This window comes from Drosophila biarmipes, chromosome 3L, assembly GCF_025231255.1.
Source record: "Drosophila biarmipes strain raj3 chromosome 3L, RU_DBia_V1.1, whole genome shotgun sequence".
NCBI classification, from domain to species: domain Eukaryota; kingdom Metazoa; phylum Arthropoda; class Insecta; order Diptera; family Drosophilidae; genus Drosophila; species Drosophila biarmipes.
In genome coordinates, this window is record NC_066613.1 from 17,629,159 (window position 1) to 17,642,811 (window position 13,653).

Here is a 13,653-nt window from a genome sequence, read left to right on the forward strand (position 1 = left end):
CAAACGACTGAGACAACCATCAACGGAGCTCGATGATTGACTGGCAACTGGGTTTTTCTTATGTTTTCCGGCCTCTTATTCGATAATCTTTACTTGCGCTCGGCAATATTGATACATGGTTACTTGACTTAAGCGGAAATCATTTAATGTACGTCAAATGTAAAATACAACACACATTCTTACTTGTATAATAATACTAAAATTATGTAATTGTGTAATCCGTACAATATGCTCGCGTGTCGGTTTATTTGTGTATGGTGTATGTTGTTTATAGGTATTTCTTGTCGGAAACTTACAGCTTGCCCTTAAGATCCTAGACAATACAATTGGAAACGTTTAAATGCTTTAGGGTTGCGTTTTGCTTTTGGTTTTCACTTACTAAACTATGACAACGTGTTAAAATACGTATTACACTCAAGAATTCGTAACCCGAATCTGTAGCTGTTTGGGGAATTTGTTTTATTTAATTGGTATGTTTGGGTCCGAGTGCACAATTTGTCGGTTCTTAAGGAAGTGTGTAGTGTTCGTATTGTTTCTAAATTAAATACATTAAATGCATTGAACAACTCCCAACTATCGTGTTCTGCTCTTTTCTAAATTAAAATGGCAGTTTTGGTATTGATCGTATTTTGCTTTCCGCGACTTTTGATTTCCTGGAAGTTTACAGATTCCATAAAGTGTTTGATCGGTTATTATTTATGTAGTTGCTTGCTAGATATTGTGTTTTATTTATCTTTTTTGGGTATGTCTCGCCTGCTCTGAGTGTGTGCATAATAAAATTATGAGATTCCTTAAAGCTTCTGCGGCCGTGCGGCCCGGCGAATGGCCAACTTCTTCAAGGGACTCATCAGATCCTACGCCTGCCGCTCGGCCATCTAGCCCGGAGTCTCCAGACTCCAGAGTTCATTAAATACTCCGGCTGGGCACGCGTCCCGCCGGATACTTCCGATTCATCGTGCTCGTCTTTTGGCAACATTTTTTGTTTTGTTTCGTTTTTGTAAAGTAATCATAAGTGGGTATTTGAGAATTTTCGTATTTGCCCTCCTGCTTTGGCCCGCACTTAATAATAACTATGAATGGGGGTTCCTCTCCAGCTGGCAGATCTCCTGGCCGGGCCAAAGTGATAACACACCTGATGCTACAATACTACTTAATTAAATTATATAATTTCAGTTATCCTTTTGTTTACGCTTTTAACTAAAAGTACAGTCTCAGTAGGGGGTATACTAATATGGGGGAAAACGGAGGCAGTGGGCGTTAGGGGTTGAAAATAAAATCATCCATGTTGCCACCTCTCGAACGGCGCATCCCGAGCCAGTGCGTCCGTCTAATCCTGCTCGGAGGCACCGGGATAGTAGTAGGGCGGCGGACGTTCGTACTCCGAGGATGGCGGCGCGGCTGGAGGATTGTGGTATCGTGGTGGCTCGTGGTCCCAGTGCCTGTGGAATGCAATTAAAGCGAATTAGTCCATGGATAGTATATGCAGAGCGTATTTAATATTCATAGTGCGACCAATCACGCACAACACAGAAACACACACAGAATGGGGCGCAGCAGTGGCTGCGATTAATCAGATTAGTTGGTCAACATGGATCGAACATCGATATGGAGTTAGTGGCTTTTGGTCTTGGAAAAGCAGTCGTTTATCAAGGAGGGGTCGTGGTCTTGCTCGAGGACAAGCTGAGATCTTGTCTGGCCAGAGATCGAGTCCAGAAGTGTCTGTTACTTAGGAGCAATCTTCAAAAGCTTCTCGACTTTGCAATACAAATTCAATAAAAAGTCTCAAGATTTTCAACATACACGAAGCTTTTAACATGAACTAAGGAACATAATTACTCAATAAACACCAGCAATGGGTAAATGTTTGTTCATTACTTTGTAGCCAATCAAAAACACAAACAAATGCAAGTAATAATTAAAGAAACTTGTAATTTGCAAATCGAAACGAAAGGGAAACTAAGCTGATGTGTAGGGGGTTTCCAGTCTATTCACAAACAGTCGGCAGTGTATTCGAATGGAGACTGCCGCGGGGAAGCACACCGACACCGATCGAATCTCTCAATGGGAACATTACCGAGCTGAAACCAAAACCGATTTGCATTTGGGCCATGCCTAAAAGAAACCATCTGCCGCCAATGCCTTTGGCCGAGTGCCATTGGTCACACCTTTAGCGCTAAATTAAACAAAATTAAAAATTAGCGTCTAAGCGATCAAGGGAAACTGGATATCGAAGCGGTCGGGCTAATTAATGGTCAGTGCTCGGCGGCTATGATGCATTTACTATTGGAAGAGCATGTTGTTAGGTTACTACAAGACTGCCTTAACTTAAAAATATATTCTAAGCAAAGTATGCAAAAATCCTTAAGAGCCCTTTTCTTAATGTCATGTTAAGTGTTATCATAGGGTTAACAGTCTTTCTAACTAAATGTCAAGTTCTAAACATTCCATTAAATTGTGTGATAGCTCTCAGAAAATGTTTTGTCTTTTCTGACTGAAAACAAACTATAACCTTGACATGACAATGAGAAAATGAACCTAAGTGAATATATATGTTTTTATTATCCTATAAAAAACTTTTAAAAAATGCATTGTTTACATTAATTAAGGAAAATGGCCCAATGCCCAATTTCCATGTAATGTTTAACCGATTTCTTACTGATTTAACCTCTTAGCTAAGACAGTCTTTTAGATAGCGACTACCGATAGGACAAGCTTAGCTGTGAGTTGGGTGACACTTACGTCGGCGCCATATCGTTGTAACGCATGCTGCTGCTGCCCGGGGCTCCGTCCCCGCCGCCGGCTCCGCGATCTCCGCCAGACCGGTTGCCACGGGAGACGCTGGGGGAGGCGTCCTCGTAGTAATCCTGCTGCTCCCGGCGCCGCTCGTAGGCCTTGCGCCGCTTCTTGGGCACACTAAAGGGGGAGGAGATGCAATGGGACAGAGGGACACAAGATTAGAGGAGCTGCTAGCCACAGGGGTCAGACGGGTGACTGGATGATCTCTTACTTAGCCAATGGTACATGTTCGCGCTCGCGCTCACTATAAGCGTCGTACAGATAGTCGCTGCTGCGGGTGGGCGGGATGATTCGGGGTTAGCAGTGAAATGAGAAGACGAAATGGACGACTTAGTTGTGGTGCAAACGCTGAATTTTTTTGTTGCTACATGCATTAGAAAACAAATGCTGAAAGTTAATCAAGTAAAATCGAGTCCAGCCCAAGGTGTTAGTTAGTCCTTCTTGCGTTTGCTGGAGGCGAGATCGGGCTCTGCATTCGGGTAGATCACCTCGCTCTCGTCCCAGGCAACAGCATCGGTTTCCTCAACTTGCTTGGCATCCTCGCCACCACCACCTCGAGTGGGTGCTCCGGCTGGACAGCCGCAGTAGGCCTGCTGCCCACCGGAGCAGCTAACGATTGGCGGCGGCACATACGGAGCACCCGTGCAAATGGGACAGCTTTGGGTTAGGTTGGTTACGATGGTTTAGCTGGGATGCCTGAAACGCGAATTGGGGTAGACTAAAGACAACTCACCCGCCCTCGACAACGCCGGCAGCTCCAACGGTGGCCAAATACGGATAGATCTTCTTGTACAGGCACATCAGGCGGTGGGCCACGAACAGGATGGGCAGGAAGAGCAGGGCGCACAGCAATATGCCCACCCAGAAGCCATTCTGCAGATAAAGTAGAGCATTAATATCTATAAAGCAGTCTCTTTAGTGTTTAACCCACAATGGGATCGACGATACGGTGACAGATCAAGTCGACTCCACGATAGTATATATACGATAGGGGCGCACAGTGTCCCACACTTTCGTTGGCCTCCTTTATAATCATATCGATGTAGTCCTCTATCATCTGGTCAATGGTCTTTGTCAAGTTGCCTCCTAGGCTATTGATGTACTCCTTGCCGCGTTTCTGGATGAACTCCTCAGAGCTGATTGCCGTGGCAGTCAAAATCTTGATGGTGTTGGTAAAGTCGTGGTTCTCGTACGAGATCAGCTCGTCGATCTTCTTCAGATTGGCCCTCATCTTCTCCACCAGGCTGGTGAGCTTTGGCACAAAGTTGCGATAGAAGGCCTTCGTGTTGAGGCCCTCGTTCCAGAAGGACACCTTGGCCCAGCCGTAGGCGGGGTACTCAAGATCGTTGGACAGCTTGTACAGCTGCTCGGAAAGGGCGTTTAGGTTCATCGGCGTGAACTGGGTGCACAGACTGGGCATGTACAAGGAGCTGTGGTACTTGGAAAGAGTATTTTCGCGGGCTTGGTTCAAGTCCTCGCGCTCTTCGTTCGTCAGCAGTATCACAGTGGACAGATCCTCATCGAAGACCTTGACAGTATCCGGATCGTCGGCTGAGTGGGTCATAACCTTGATGCGCGCCAGGTCGTTGATGTCGTATATGTTGTTCTGGCGCAACATCTCAAATATGGTCTGGTTGGCATGGCAGGCCTTGATGGCACTCGACATTTTCAGCGGCTCCGACACGTCCTTGGAGGCCTCGCCCTTTGGCAAGAAGTGATGCAAATCAATCTTAGCATCCAGCTGTCGGAAGAGGGTGTTGTTCTCCTGGTCCCTCAGCGGAGCACAGGCACCCTGGTAGGTCACCATGCCCAGCATAAAGTAGAACAGCCCAACCAAAGCGATGAACGAGAAAACACAGAATATCAACAGGATGGCTCTAAAAAGGTATAGAAAATATTGGATTAATATTTCTGGACAGGATTTCATTGCATCTACTTACAGAAGAAGGCAAGTGGCGCCGGTGGACTTGCTGCAGCACTCATCGCCGTATCCAGTGCGTCGTCGCCCAAAGCAGCCACACAACAGAGCAAAGATCAGTATAAAAAGTACCTACAAATAAAACAATATAGTAAGTTATAGTTTTTGTAGATTATAACCTTTAAGAGCAGTCCTACCAGAAGAATCAGCAAGCATACAATCAAACTGACAACGTTCCTATCGTGACCAAAACGCTCGTAGACATCCTCAAACGACTTTGTCGAATGCAGCGTCTTTATGTGGATGTCACTCAGGACTCCCTCCACAATGTTACGCACATTTGTGGCATGTTCGCGGAAGACGGTCCTGCCCTTGGTCAAGTCCCGCATCATGGGCGGCACAACGAAGGACATCTGCGTCTTCACCTTGTCGCTCACTTTCTTCAGACGCGCAAGTCCTCGTTGCGGTATAACATAAACTTTCCGTTCAATTATATCCTCCATTCCAGCAATAAAGGCTGTAGTGTTTGGTAGCTGTATGAAGGTTCATGATATTATATATGTCTGTTCAAAAGGGAGATTCAGTCGTACCCCGTCGAAGTGCAGACACTGAGAGGTGTCAATGTGCTCGATATTGCTGCTGATCAGGAACTTCTGACACATCTGGAGTTGACAGAGATTGGCCACGGCAAAGTTGATATCTCGCTTGATGCCACGCACACCTAGAAACAATATTATTTATAGGTATTTCTGGTTATTTAACATTTATTTGTATAATTACCATCTCTTAACTGTGAGCCATAGAACCGCAGGTCCTTCTCCATCTTGTCCACTTGTCTCATCAGCTCCAGAGCCTCGGGCATGTTCTCCAACACCCTCTCCATCTCGGCTAGTGAATTACTCTCCGATGTGTCGGAGAGATCCAAAAATATGTGCCTATGGGCATCTGAAAAAAGGAACAAAAATGTAAATATGAATCTCCTAGAATCAGAAAACAAATTTGCTTACGGGTTAGTTGATCTAGCACATGGGTCTCCATCTCCTCGTAGTTGTACATCATCAGATGGTAAACGTGGTCGGCCACATCCTTCAGATAGGTGCAGGTGTCCTCGCTGCCGCGCTTCATTGTTTCAGAGGTCTCGGAGAACCCGCTGTCAATCATTTTGTTGGTCACAAAGGCGATAATGATGCCAAAGCTGTTGGAAAGCGCAACAAATGAGTTAGGTTCGCCCTTTTCTGCAGTTGCCTTGACTTACATCAGTCCAATGATGAGGATCAGCAGACAGATGCCGCAGCAAAAGCGCCGCTGGGCATCCTGCTTACTGGTACAAGGAGGACAGCCCTGTCGACATCTTCTGCAGCAACAGAAGCAGCAATAGCAAACGCTGTGGGGCAAGAGAATCGTTAAAAATATTATTATAATTCCCAAAATATAGATGGATGGAAGGATCCAACACTCACGCAATAAACGGTATGATAATAATGAGCACCACCAGAATAAAAACCCAGATGAGAACCATCCAATAGTGGGCCAACAGATCCCGCCAGTCATTCTCCTCCACCTTGGGGCCCAGGGTCAGTGTGTCCGCGTTCCTCACCACAATGTAGCCTGCCAATCAAATTAGTATTTATTTAGATTGTTTAGCTGAGCAACACTTTACTCACCTTCTGGTATAGGCTCATCCCTGTACAGGACCTTGTCATACAGAAAGTGTGTAAAATTGAAAATGGAGTTCATGGCCGACGTGGGCGGCGGTGGTTCCTTGGTGTAGTTGGTCGTCGGCCTGTACATGGTGTACTCCACGGGTGGCCAGTGGGGCTGGCCGAGCTGCTCGTGCGTGGTGCCATGGCCCACATATCCCTTGCGCCAGTTGCCGGGCACATCATCATCGTTCTGGGCGGTTGCTGGCCGGATAAGCGTGGCCAGGGCGAAGCCAAAGATGGCCACACTCAGTCCGCAAATGGCCAGGTAGGCTATCTGTCGTCTCCGGCGCTGCCTGCGCTTCCGGGAACGCATCGACTTCGGCTTGACAGCGGCCAGAGGCTCCACTGTGGCCGCCACTTGACTCATCGCCGGCTGCTTTTCGAAGGACCTCGGGGTCTGGGAGAAGCTTCTTCAATCTGACTAACGTGCTGAGCTGCTGCTCTTGATCTTGTTCCCTTCGGTGTAGTAGCCCACACCCATTTCACACGACAGAGGCCTGCAAAACAAAAAATAACACAAGGAATTAAAATGAAGAACTTTGGCAGGTGTATTTTATTTAAAGAAGAGGCAACCCAACTCCCTACTAGGAGTTATCTTTTAAGCGTATCTCCTTAACAAAAACACCCATCGAATTAATCTTTAATCTCAATTTCTGCGGTATTTTTAAATGAAAATGGGCGGGTCAATGGCAGAGTTGAATGAATTAAGCACATTCGAGGAGCAGGGCTCACACCCTAATGGAGCAGTGGCATGTCCTCGTCCAATAATAAATGCGTGGCAGGGGCAATAAAAAATATTCGCCTCTTGGTGTGTCCAGGCAAATGGGACATAATCCCATCCAGGGCTTGGTTTAGGATTGGTTCTACATCGCATTGCGGAGACAGGCACACACACCCAGAGGCACTCTCACATCCACTTGACATCAATTAAGGTCAATAAAAGCCGAGGAGATGACAATGGGTTGAGGCATAAGCTGCTGCCCGAGAATCCACCATGCAATCTACTGGCGATACAAAGGACTGAGGCTTTGGCACATTGCCATTGGCAGGTGTTATCTCCCCGTCGAGGAGGTGAAAGTCCCTTTGGCTGCGGGTTGAATGCACTTTTCCGGGGGCATCGTGAGTCACCCACCAGCCAGGTTAGTACTAAGCATTGCGTGCCTGTGTCGCTTTTGCATAATTACCCAAATATCAAATAACTAGCTAAGCGAAATATTCAAAAGCGGGCAGGGCAAATAGCAAGGAAAAAAGTATAATTCGCAAAAAATAAAAAATAACAAAAAATGTACATGCCCCGAGTGAGGCTCGAACTCACGACCTTAAGATTATGAGACTTACGCGCTGCCAACTGCGCCATCGAGGCATGAACACGGTGCCGGCAAAAAGCGGACTTGTGCCAAAGGCTCTTACATACATATCTACACATCTATGTTTGTGCTATCAATAAATATGTGTATGAGAAATGTTTGTCAATGTTTGTTTAATAGAAATTTATTGATAAGGAATTTCCTTAGTCTATTGCTATTGTCTAAAATCAGGCCGCGTTATCTCTCTGAACTCAATTGAATAACGATTTGGATTGTAAAAAAGCCATAAATCAATATTTGTTGTCATTAGTACTAGGTCAATTGTTATTTTATCAATTATTGCCTTTGAAAGTAGATAACAACAAATATTAAATAATTTTCTGTACTTCCTTAAGTTATTGTAGAAGAGAGCTCAGATATGTCACTAAGTAAATTTACCGAAACTCATGAGCTTTTAAGTACTTTATCACAAAATATTTTAAAACACCACGAAATCACACAATGATTCATCATTTATCTTATTTTTCTTATTTTTGTATTTCTAAAAAATCAAACGAAAATATATTTTTTATCAAAACTCTGATTCATAGTTGTTTAAAAAATTGTAATTGAATAATAATTTAGGATACTTTTCGTGACCGTCAACATTATGTTTAATTCTTTATACGCAATTTGCTGACTGGGCTCTTGAGAATGCACTGCCTGCTCACCGCACTGGAGGCACTGATCGTACTCGTATTTCCCAGATACATAGATCCGCTGAATGAGTGTGCTCTTTTGATAGCCGCCCCTGCTGGCAACTGTAAATTTATGGCCACCGAGCCGAGCAACAAGCAGCAGTCACACTCATCGACTGTCTTGGCACAACATAGACAAAGAAATCGAAAAGTTTAATGAACTTTGTGGGCGACACCGCTGGACAAGAAGGGCTGAAGCCGCGTCGGGCGGCCAAGGGTCTGCCCCTCGACTCGACTCGCCTCGCCTCGGAGGTTTTCCATGGCATTATGCTTTATAGTGTGCCTGGCCCTGTCCCCTTGGCCCGTGCCCCCAAAACACCACAACACACTGCACAGAAAGTGTCGCAACAACACTGTGTATATCATGTATGTTCGGAGCACTGCATTGCCGCCTGCTTATCTCGAGGTTGTGGCTCTTTTCTTGCCAGGCTTACTTTCCGGAAAGCGCTGGATTACCAGGCGTGTTGATGGCTGGTGTAAAAATAGACGTTTGCCACGGATTGCGGACTGGCACCTGCTGACAGGGCCTTAATGGCTGGCCAAACAGGCGGACGAGTGTTTGCTGGTGTCGATTGCGTATACGCAGCGTTGTCTGGCTGGGAGCAAACTAAAGGCGCTGGAAAAACGATGCTCCATTTGCTGCTTGTGCTGCCTCCGAATGCTGTGCAGAAAATTCTCTATACCCACGGAGGCTGGCAGCCTTTGAACGGCCTTGACACGCGCCACACGCTGGGGGCTTCGAACTGAGGGCCTCTTCTCTGTGGCCCGAAGTTCTGGCTGTGCTCACTGCCAGAATCTAAATCCGACTTGCAAATGGCAAATACTTAGCACAACAGCATGGCCAGAGGTCGTGTCTCCTCAGCAATTTGAGAAAACAAAACAATTTGCAGCCTCGGCTTTTGGGAGGACATCGCTGGGCAGGAAATCGAAAAGGGGACATGCGCAGTGGGCATCTGCAAGGATGCTGCACTCCCTCGAACAGTGGGCGGAACAGGCAAAGGCGCGACAAGGCCACACGCAAAATGCCCTTAATTCCGGTTAGAGTTCATATTTACACAGCGATAAAATGGGCCAAAAATAAAAGGATTTGTTTTTAAGATTCAGAAATAGATAGATTCAGAGTAGTCCAACAAGTACAATGGAGTTTTTAGTTAAATTTTATAAAACCTTTGTTTTTATCTTATCAAGAACCTAATATATACCTACCTAATATTTACCTACCAATTAAATCTTTATATACTCAAACGGCTAGAACGCAAAAGCAAAGTAATAATAATAATCGGGTAATGAAATGCAAACGATTCCTGGAAAGTGGGATTTCCAAACACAAGAAGTCGTAAAGTGGACTTAAAAATACTGAGATATTTGAAAGTTACTAGATTCAGATGCTATCTTGCTAAGTTATCACCTTTACTGCCTATTTACTAATAAGAATAAAGCGGGGCTAATAAAACGTGTACAATTCTAGCAAAGTGAGTTTCGCAATCTGTTAAGTTGCAGAACAAGCGTTGTCGCAGAATGAATCAACTAAATAAACTAGATTATTCAGAGTCTTTAACGAGCTGTTACGATCACAATATACCCATTGTGGGCACTGAGTATCTGGTATCGTAATAAAGTTTCCCCCTTGGGTAATGCGAGTCCAAGCCTGTGACAAAGGCAACAATGCATTTCTTGCTATTGAATGGGTTTCGCCTGTTTAAGCCCAGCTGATTGAGTCCAACTGGTTTCACCATTTTCGTTTTTTGCACCAAGAAGAGAAAGCTGACAAAGTTAAACAAACTTATTTGGCGATACCCACAGTGGGTCACAGGCACGGAGGTATAGAACCACTGGCCACTGCCTCTGCGGAAGCGCCAAGTGCAAGATACCCAAAAACCTGCTGGCGGCTAAATCAGCAAAACACGATTACACTTAATGACGGTTGCTTGTGGCTTGTATAAACAAAAGAATTAAATGCAAAGTGAAGGTTGAATTAATAACAACGATTTCCTCCATCTACAGAGAGTCGCAATCAATGCCAATACAGCAAAGTGCCGAGTGGTAAATAAATATTGAAAAGAATTCGCATGAACGTAAAAATGTGCACTACTTAATAGCAATGACCTTTGGTAGTTAAAGCAATTTAAACAAATAGGGTACAAAACTGATTTATAATTTTAAAAGTTGAGTGTAAAGTTAAACCATTATCATGTATACAGGCTGCACTTCTTATAAAGTAAGAAGCAAACTTTTCCGCTTTAAATAATCACATGTAATTAAACAATGAGGTCAATATTATTAAGGCGGGCACAAATCTCAGATAAGAGCGAAGACAGCGGATGCCATATGTCATCTTCAAAATAACAAGTTGAAAAGGCGTGATTAATCAGCTTACAAATATCAACTTTTCCCCAGCCAACTGCAACTAATTTTTCGACTGATTGAATTGAGAGCACACACACTGCACAGCATCTCGCAACTCAGTCCATTTGGGACCGCCTCCGCCAAGTGACATCCAACAACGAATTTGGAACAGCCGGCGGAGCAGTCCATGGACGGCGTTGCGAGGCGAAAGATGTATGGCCAGAGAACAGGTTGCCCTGCCGATGGAGTGGAGTCGTGCCCAGGCAAAAACTCGTTTCTCGTGACTCACTCCCCAGACGTATGTACAGATACAAGACCGCAGAGAAATGGGCTAATCACACAAGCAGATACAAAGTAAACTTCTTTAGATGAGCACTGAACGAATCCAAACAAAGGAAGTCGGGCAGTGCAGATGGAGAAAAGGGGCGGAAATGAACTGGGAAAGGGTTGGGTCGATCGAGCAGCAGTGCGCTTTGCTCGAGTGAAGAAACGGAAGCCGCATACACTGACAGAAACGGAAGAAACGTGCCCAATGATGTGTTATATCATCTTGATTCTCCGACGCCGAGTCATCTTATTTGCCAAACGAATCTGATATGAAGGCTGCCCGGTTATCCAATGGCTTATCATATTGCAAACCTTGACTCGGCTCTACTTTCGGTTTGTTCTCGGATTTGGAAGACAGACACTGGGCATCCACGTCATATGTTTTCCATTTCGCTGTGCCGTATTTGATTAATGATTCTGAACTCTGGGTTAGCCGGGCTTATCTCTGCGTTTTCTTGTAGATAAATACTGGTTAAGTGGGTTTACTTTTGGATGGGCAGCGACAGAAGATATTAATAAGTCTGTTTTTGGGTTCTGAAACGGTGGCATAGTACCTAATTATCTATAACCAGACTAGTCAAATACGGAGCGGTACAGCTTATTGTTTACTTTGGTTTGGTGAGATGTCATTCGAACCGTTGGTTATTTTGTTTTTATAGCTTTTCAATCACTTAAGACCATTTGACCTTTTATTTGATTGTGATCTGAACAGGTATTTCCCAATAATTAGAGAGAAAAATGTTCTTTCTAATGACTTCAAAAGCTGGCATTTTTATTTACCCAAGTATTTTATTTACTACGAATTTCCCTATGATGTGGCAAGCGATTTGCCTATCCAATGTGCGCTGCTCTTTTTTAGAGTCCGCTTCCGAGTTCTGTGAAGTGTGTGCGGCTGGGAATCCATAGAACAGAGCCCAAAACTCTATAAATACACGGATTCCACTCGGCTGGGTGTCGTTTCCACCACACGCATCCGTATCTCAGGTCAGGGATGTAAAATGTATCTGCGGGTGCGTGTGTATGTTCAGCGGGTGTTCCTTTTTCGAGTGTTTTGTATCTCACAGGGCAATTAGTGCAGTGCCGCACATTAATTATGCACACGGCCGCCGCCAGGTGGGATCCCCGGGCGAGATGGGTGGACATGGGATGTGGCGCATAATGGGAGACAGGAAGGGACCCCACACCCACTAATTCGACACCGCAATTGAATAACTCGCTGGGGTAAATTGAAATAAACAGAATAAATGAGCCGACACTCACCAACATCGACAACCGCCGCCTAAGCCAATTAAGCTGGCTTTGGGACTCGGGTTCGGGCGGAAGATGGTGTCCAAAATGTGCGTTGTCCCAATCCAATTAGCCGCGGGATCCAGCGATCGCGCGCTCAGTTCCAGATCCAGGGGCCCCAGGTGCTGCAAGGGAAGCGGGGGATGGGTTTTAGACGGGTTCCTCCAAGGCAACGTCGCCGGGGACAACAGAAAAACACCCAATTTGGAGAGCCAAGAGTGCCAATCGCTCGGCCCTGCTGGTCAAAATGTGTGGCAATGCGACTGAGTAACGTTGTTTTGGGTTCGTAAACCAAAGGTTGTTCGTGTTTTGTGTAAAATTCCAGTCGAATTTGGGCTCTAATTAACAGATAAATCAAAACCGACGGCAAAGTTCTTCGAGTGGAGCGAACAAAAAAAAAGAGACTCCGAATCCAGGTCGCTGCAGCGGGGTCTTCCCAGTTCTTCCAGCTTCCAGTGACCCCCGCGGCCCAATTGGAGTTTTTCCAAGCTCAGGCCTTGGGAACCATGGATATTTATGAATCCGCAGCAAGCCAGTAGGCCGTTTAAGCCGATTTCCACCGAGAACGCACAGAGTCGCGTATTTGTATGTATCACTGCACTGCACCGCCCTTTCGAAACATTCTTTGTTTTCCGTTTTCCCCTGCTGCCCAGCACACCTGGCGTTTGTTGTGATTTTCACTCGCTTTCCACGTTTTCCCGTGCCTGTAGGCGTGGCCAACGGAGTTTCAGTCACGCGAGGACAGGCTCCATTCAGAGTAGTCCGCCCGCAAATTCCCGGAAATTCACCTTGTCCGCTTCTACTTTATCCGATCGAAAAAATTTCGCATTTCAAAGTGGTTCTGAAGTGTGACCGTTTGTCAGGCATTTGGTAAAATATCGCAGAATATCGTTAAAATCTGTGTTGGCCAGCGTCGATGCTTTCCGTTCTTTTCCAACTCTATTCCGGCTCTCTCGCGCTGCTTTACAGAGCGCTGTTAATATGCATGGAAAACAGCGGCAGAGGAAGGCAACGGCGATGCATCTTAACAGTGCTGTTAGGCGTTTTCCAACTCTACTCCCGAAGCGGCTGCTCTTTAGCGCTCTCCCTTGCGTTTCCTTGCGTTCAAGCACAAAAAACCCAAAAGCGTTTTATTTCAATGCAGTTATGAGCTGAATAAATTATACCGGGACTTAAAAATAGAAAACAGATTCCGAGGGGTCTGCTTTGAATACCAGAACAATATACTAAAT

The 13,653-nt window shown here is 45.4% G+C and overlaps 1 protein-coding gene, 1 long non-coding RNA gene and 1 other non-coding gene across 6 annotated transcripts; 1 reads left to right on the forward strand and 2 right to left on the reverse strand.

The window, feature by feature from the left end:
• Nucleotides 1-123: 123 nt before the first annotated feature.
• On the reverse strand, nt 124-13,282 carry LOC108035179 (prominin-like protein). Of its 4 annotated transcripts, none has more exons than XM_017110645.3 (15): nt 13,210-13,282; nt 12,395-12,546; nt 6,379-6,914; nt 6,175-6,322; nt 5,970-6,098; nt 5,722-5,909; nt 5,495-5,659; nt 5,305-5,435; nt 4,912-5,247; nt 4,737-4,846; nt 3,728-4,673; nt 3,530-3,669; nt 3,008-3,067; nt 2,740-2,913; nt 124-1,439 (listed from the first exon to the last, which is right to left on the reverse strand). In XM_017110645.3, the coding sequence occupies exons 3-15, from the start codon at nt 6,782-6,784 to the stop codon at nt 1,328-1,330; spliced, it is 3,045 nt and encodes a 1,014-aa protein (XP_016966134.1). In that variant the 5' UTR covers nt 6,785-6,914; nt 12,395-12,546; nt 13,210-13,282; the 3' UTR covers nt 124-1,327. The 4 variants fall into 4 exon arrangements, with proteins under 4 accessions (XP_016966134.1, XP_043950723.1, XP_050741748.1 ...); XM_044094788.2 differs by having other exon boundaries at nt 13,080-13,263; XM_050885791.1 differs by lacking the exon at nt 3,008-3,067 and having other exon boundaries at nt 13,080-13,263.
• Trnam-cau (transfer RNA methionine (anticodon CAU)) lies at nt 7,708-7,780 on the reverse strand. Its single transcript has one exon. It is a non-coding gene; the product is annotated as a tRNA-Met (tRNA).
• Nucleotides 10,323-10,884, forward strand: LOC127010803 (uncharacterized). Its single transcript, XR_007763601.1, has 3 exons — nt 10,323-10,398; nt 10,466-10,504; nt 10,859-10,884. It is a non-coding gene; the product is annotated as an uncharacterized LOC127010803 (long non-coding RNA).
• Nucleotides 13,283-13,653: the final 371 nt, after the last annotated feature.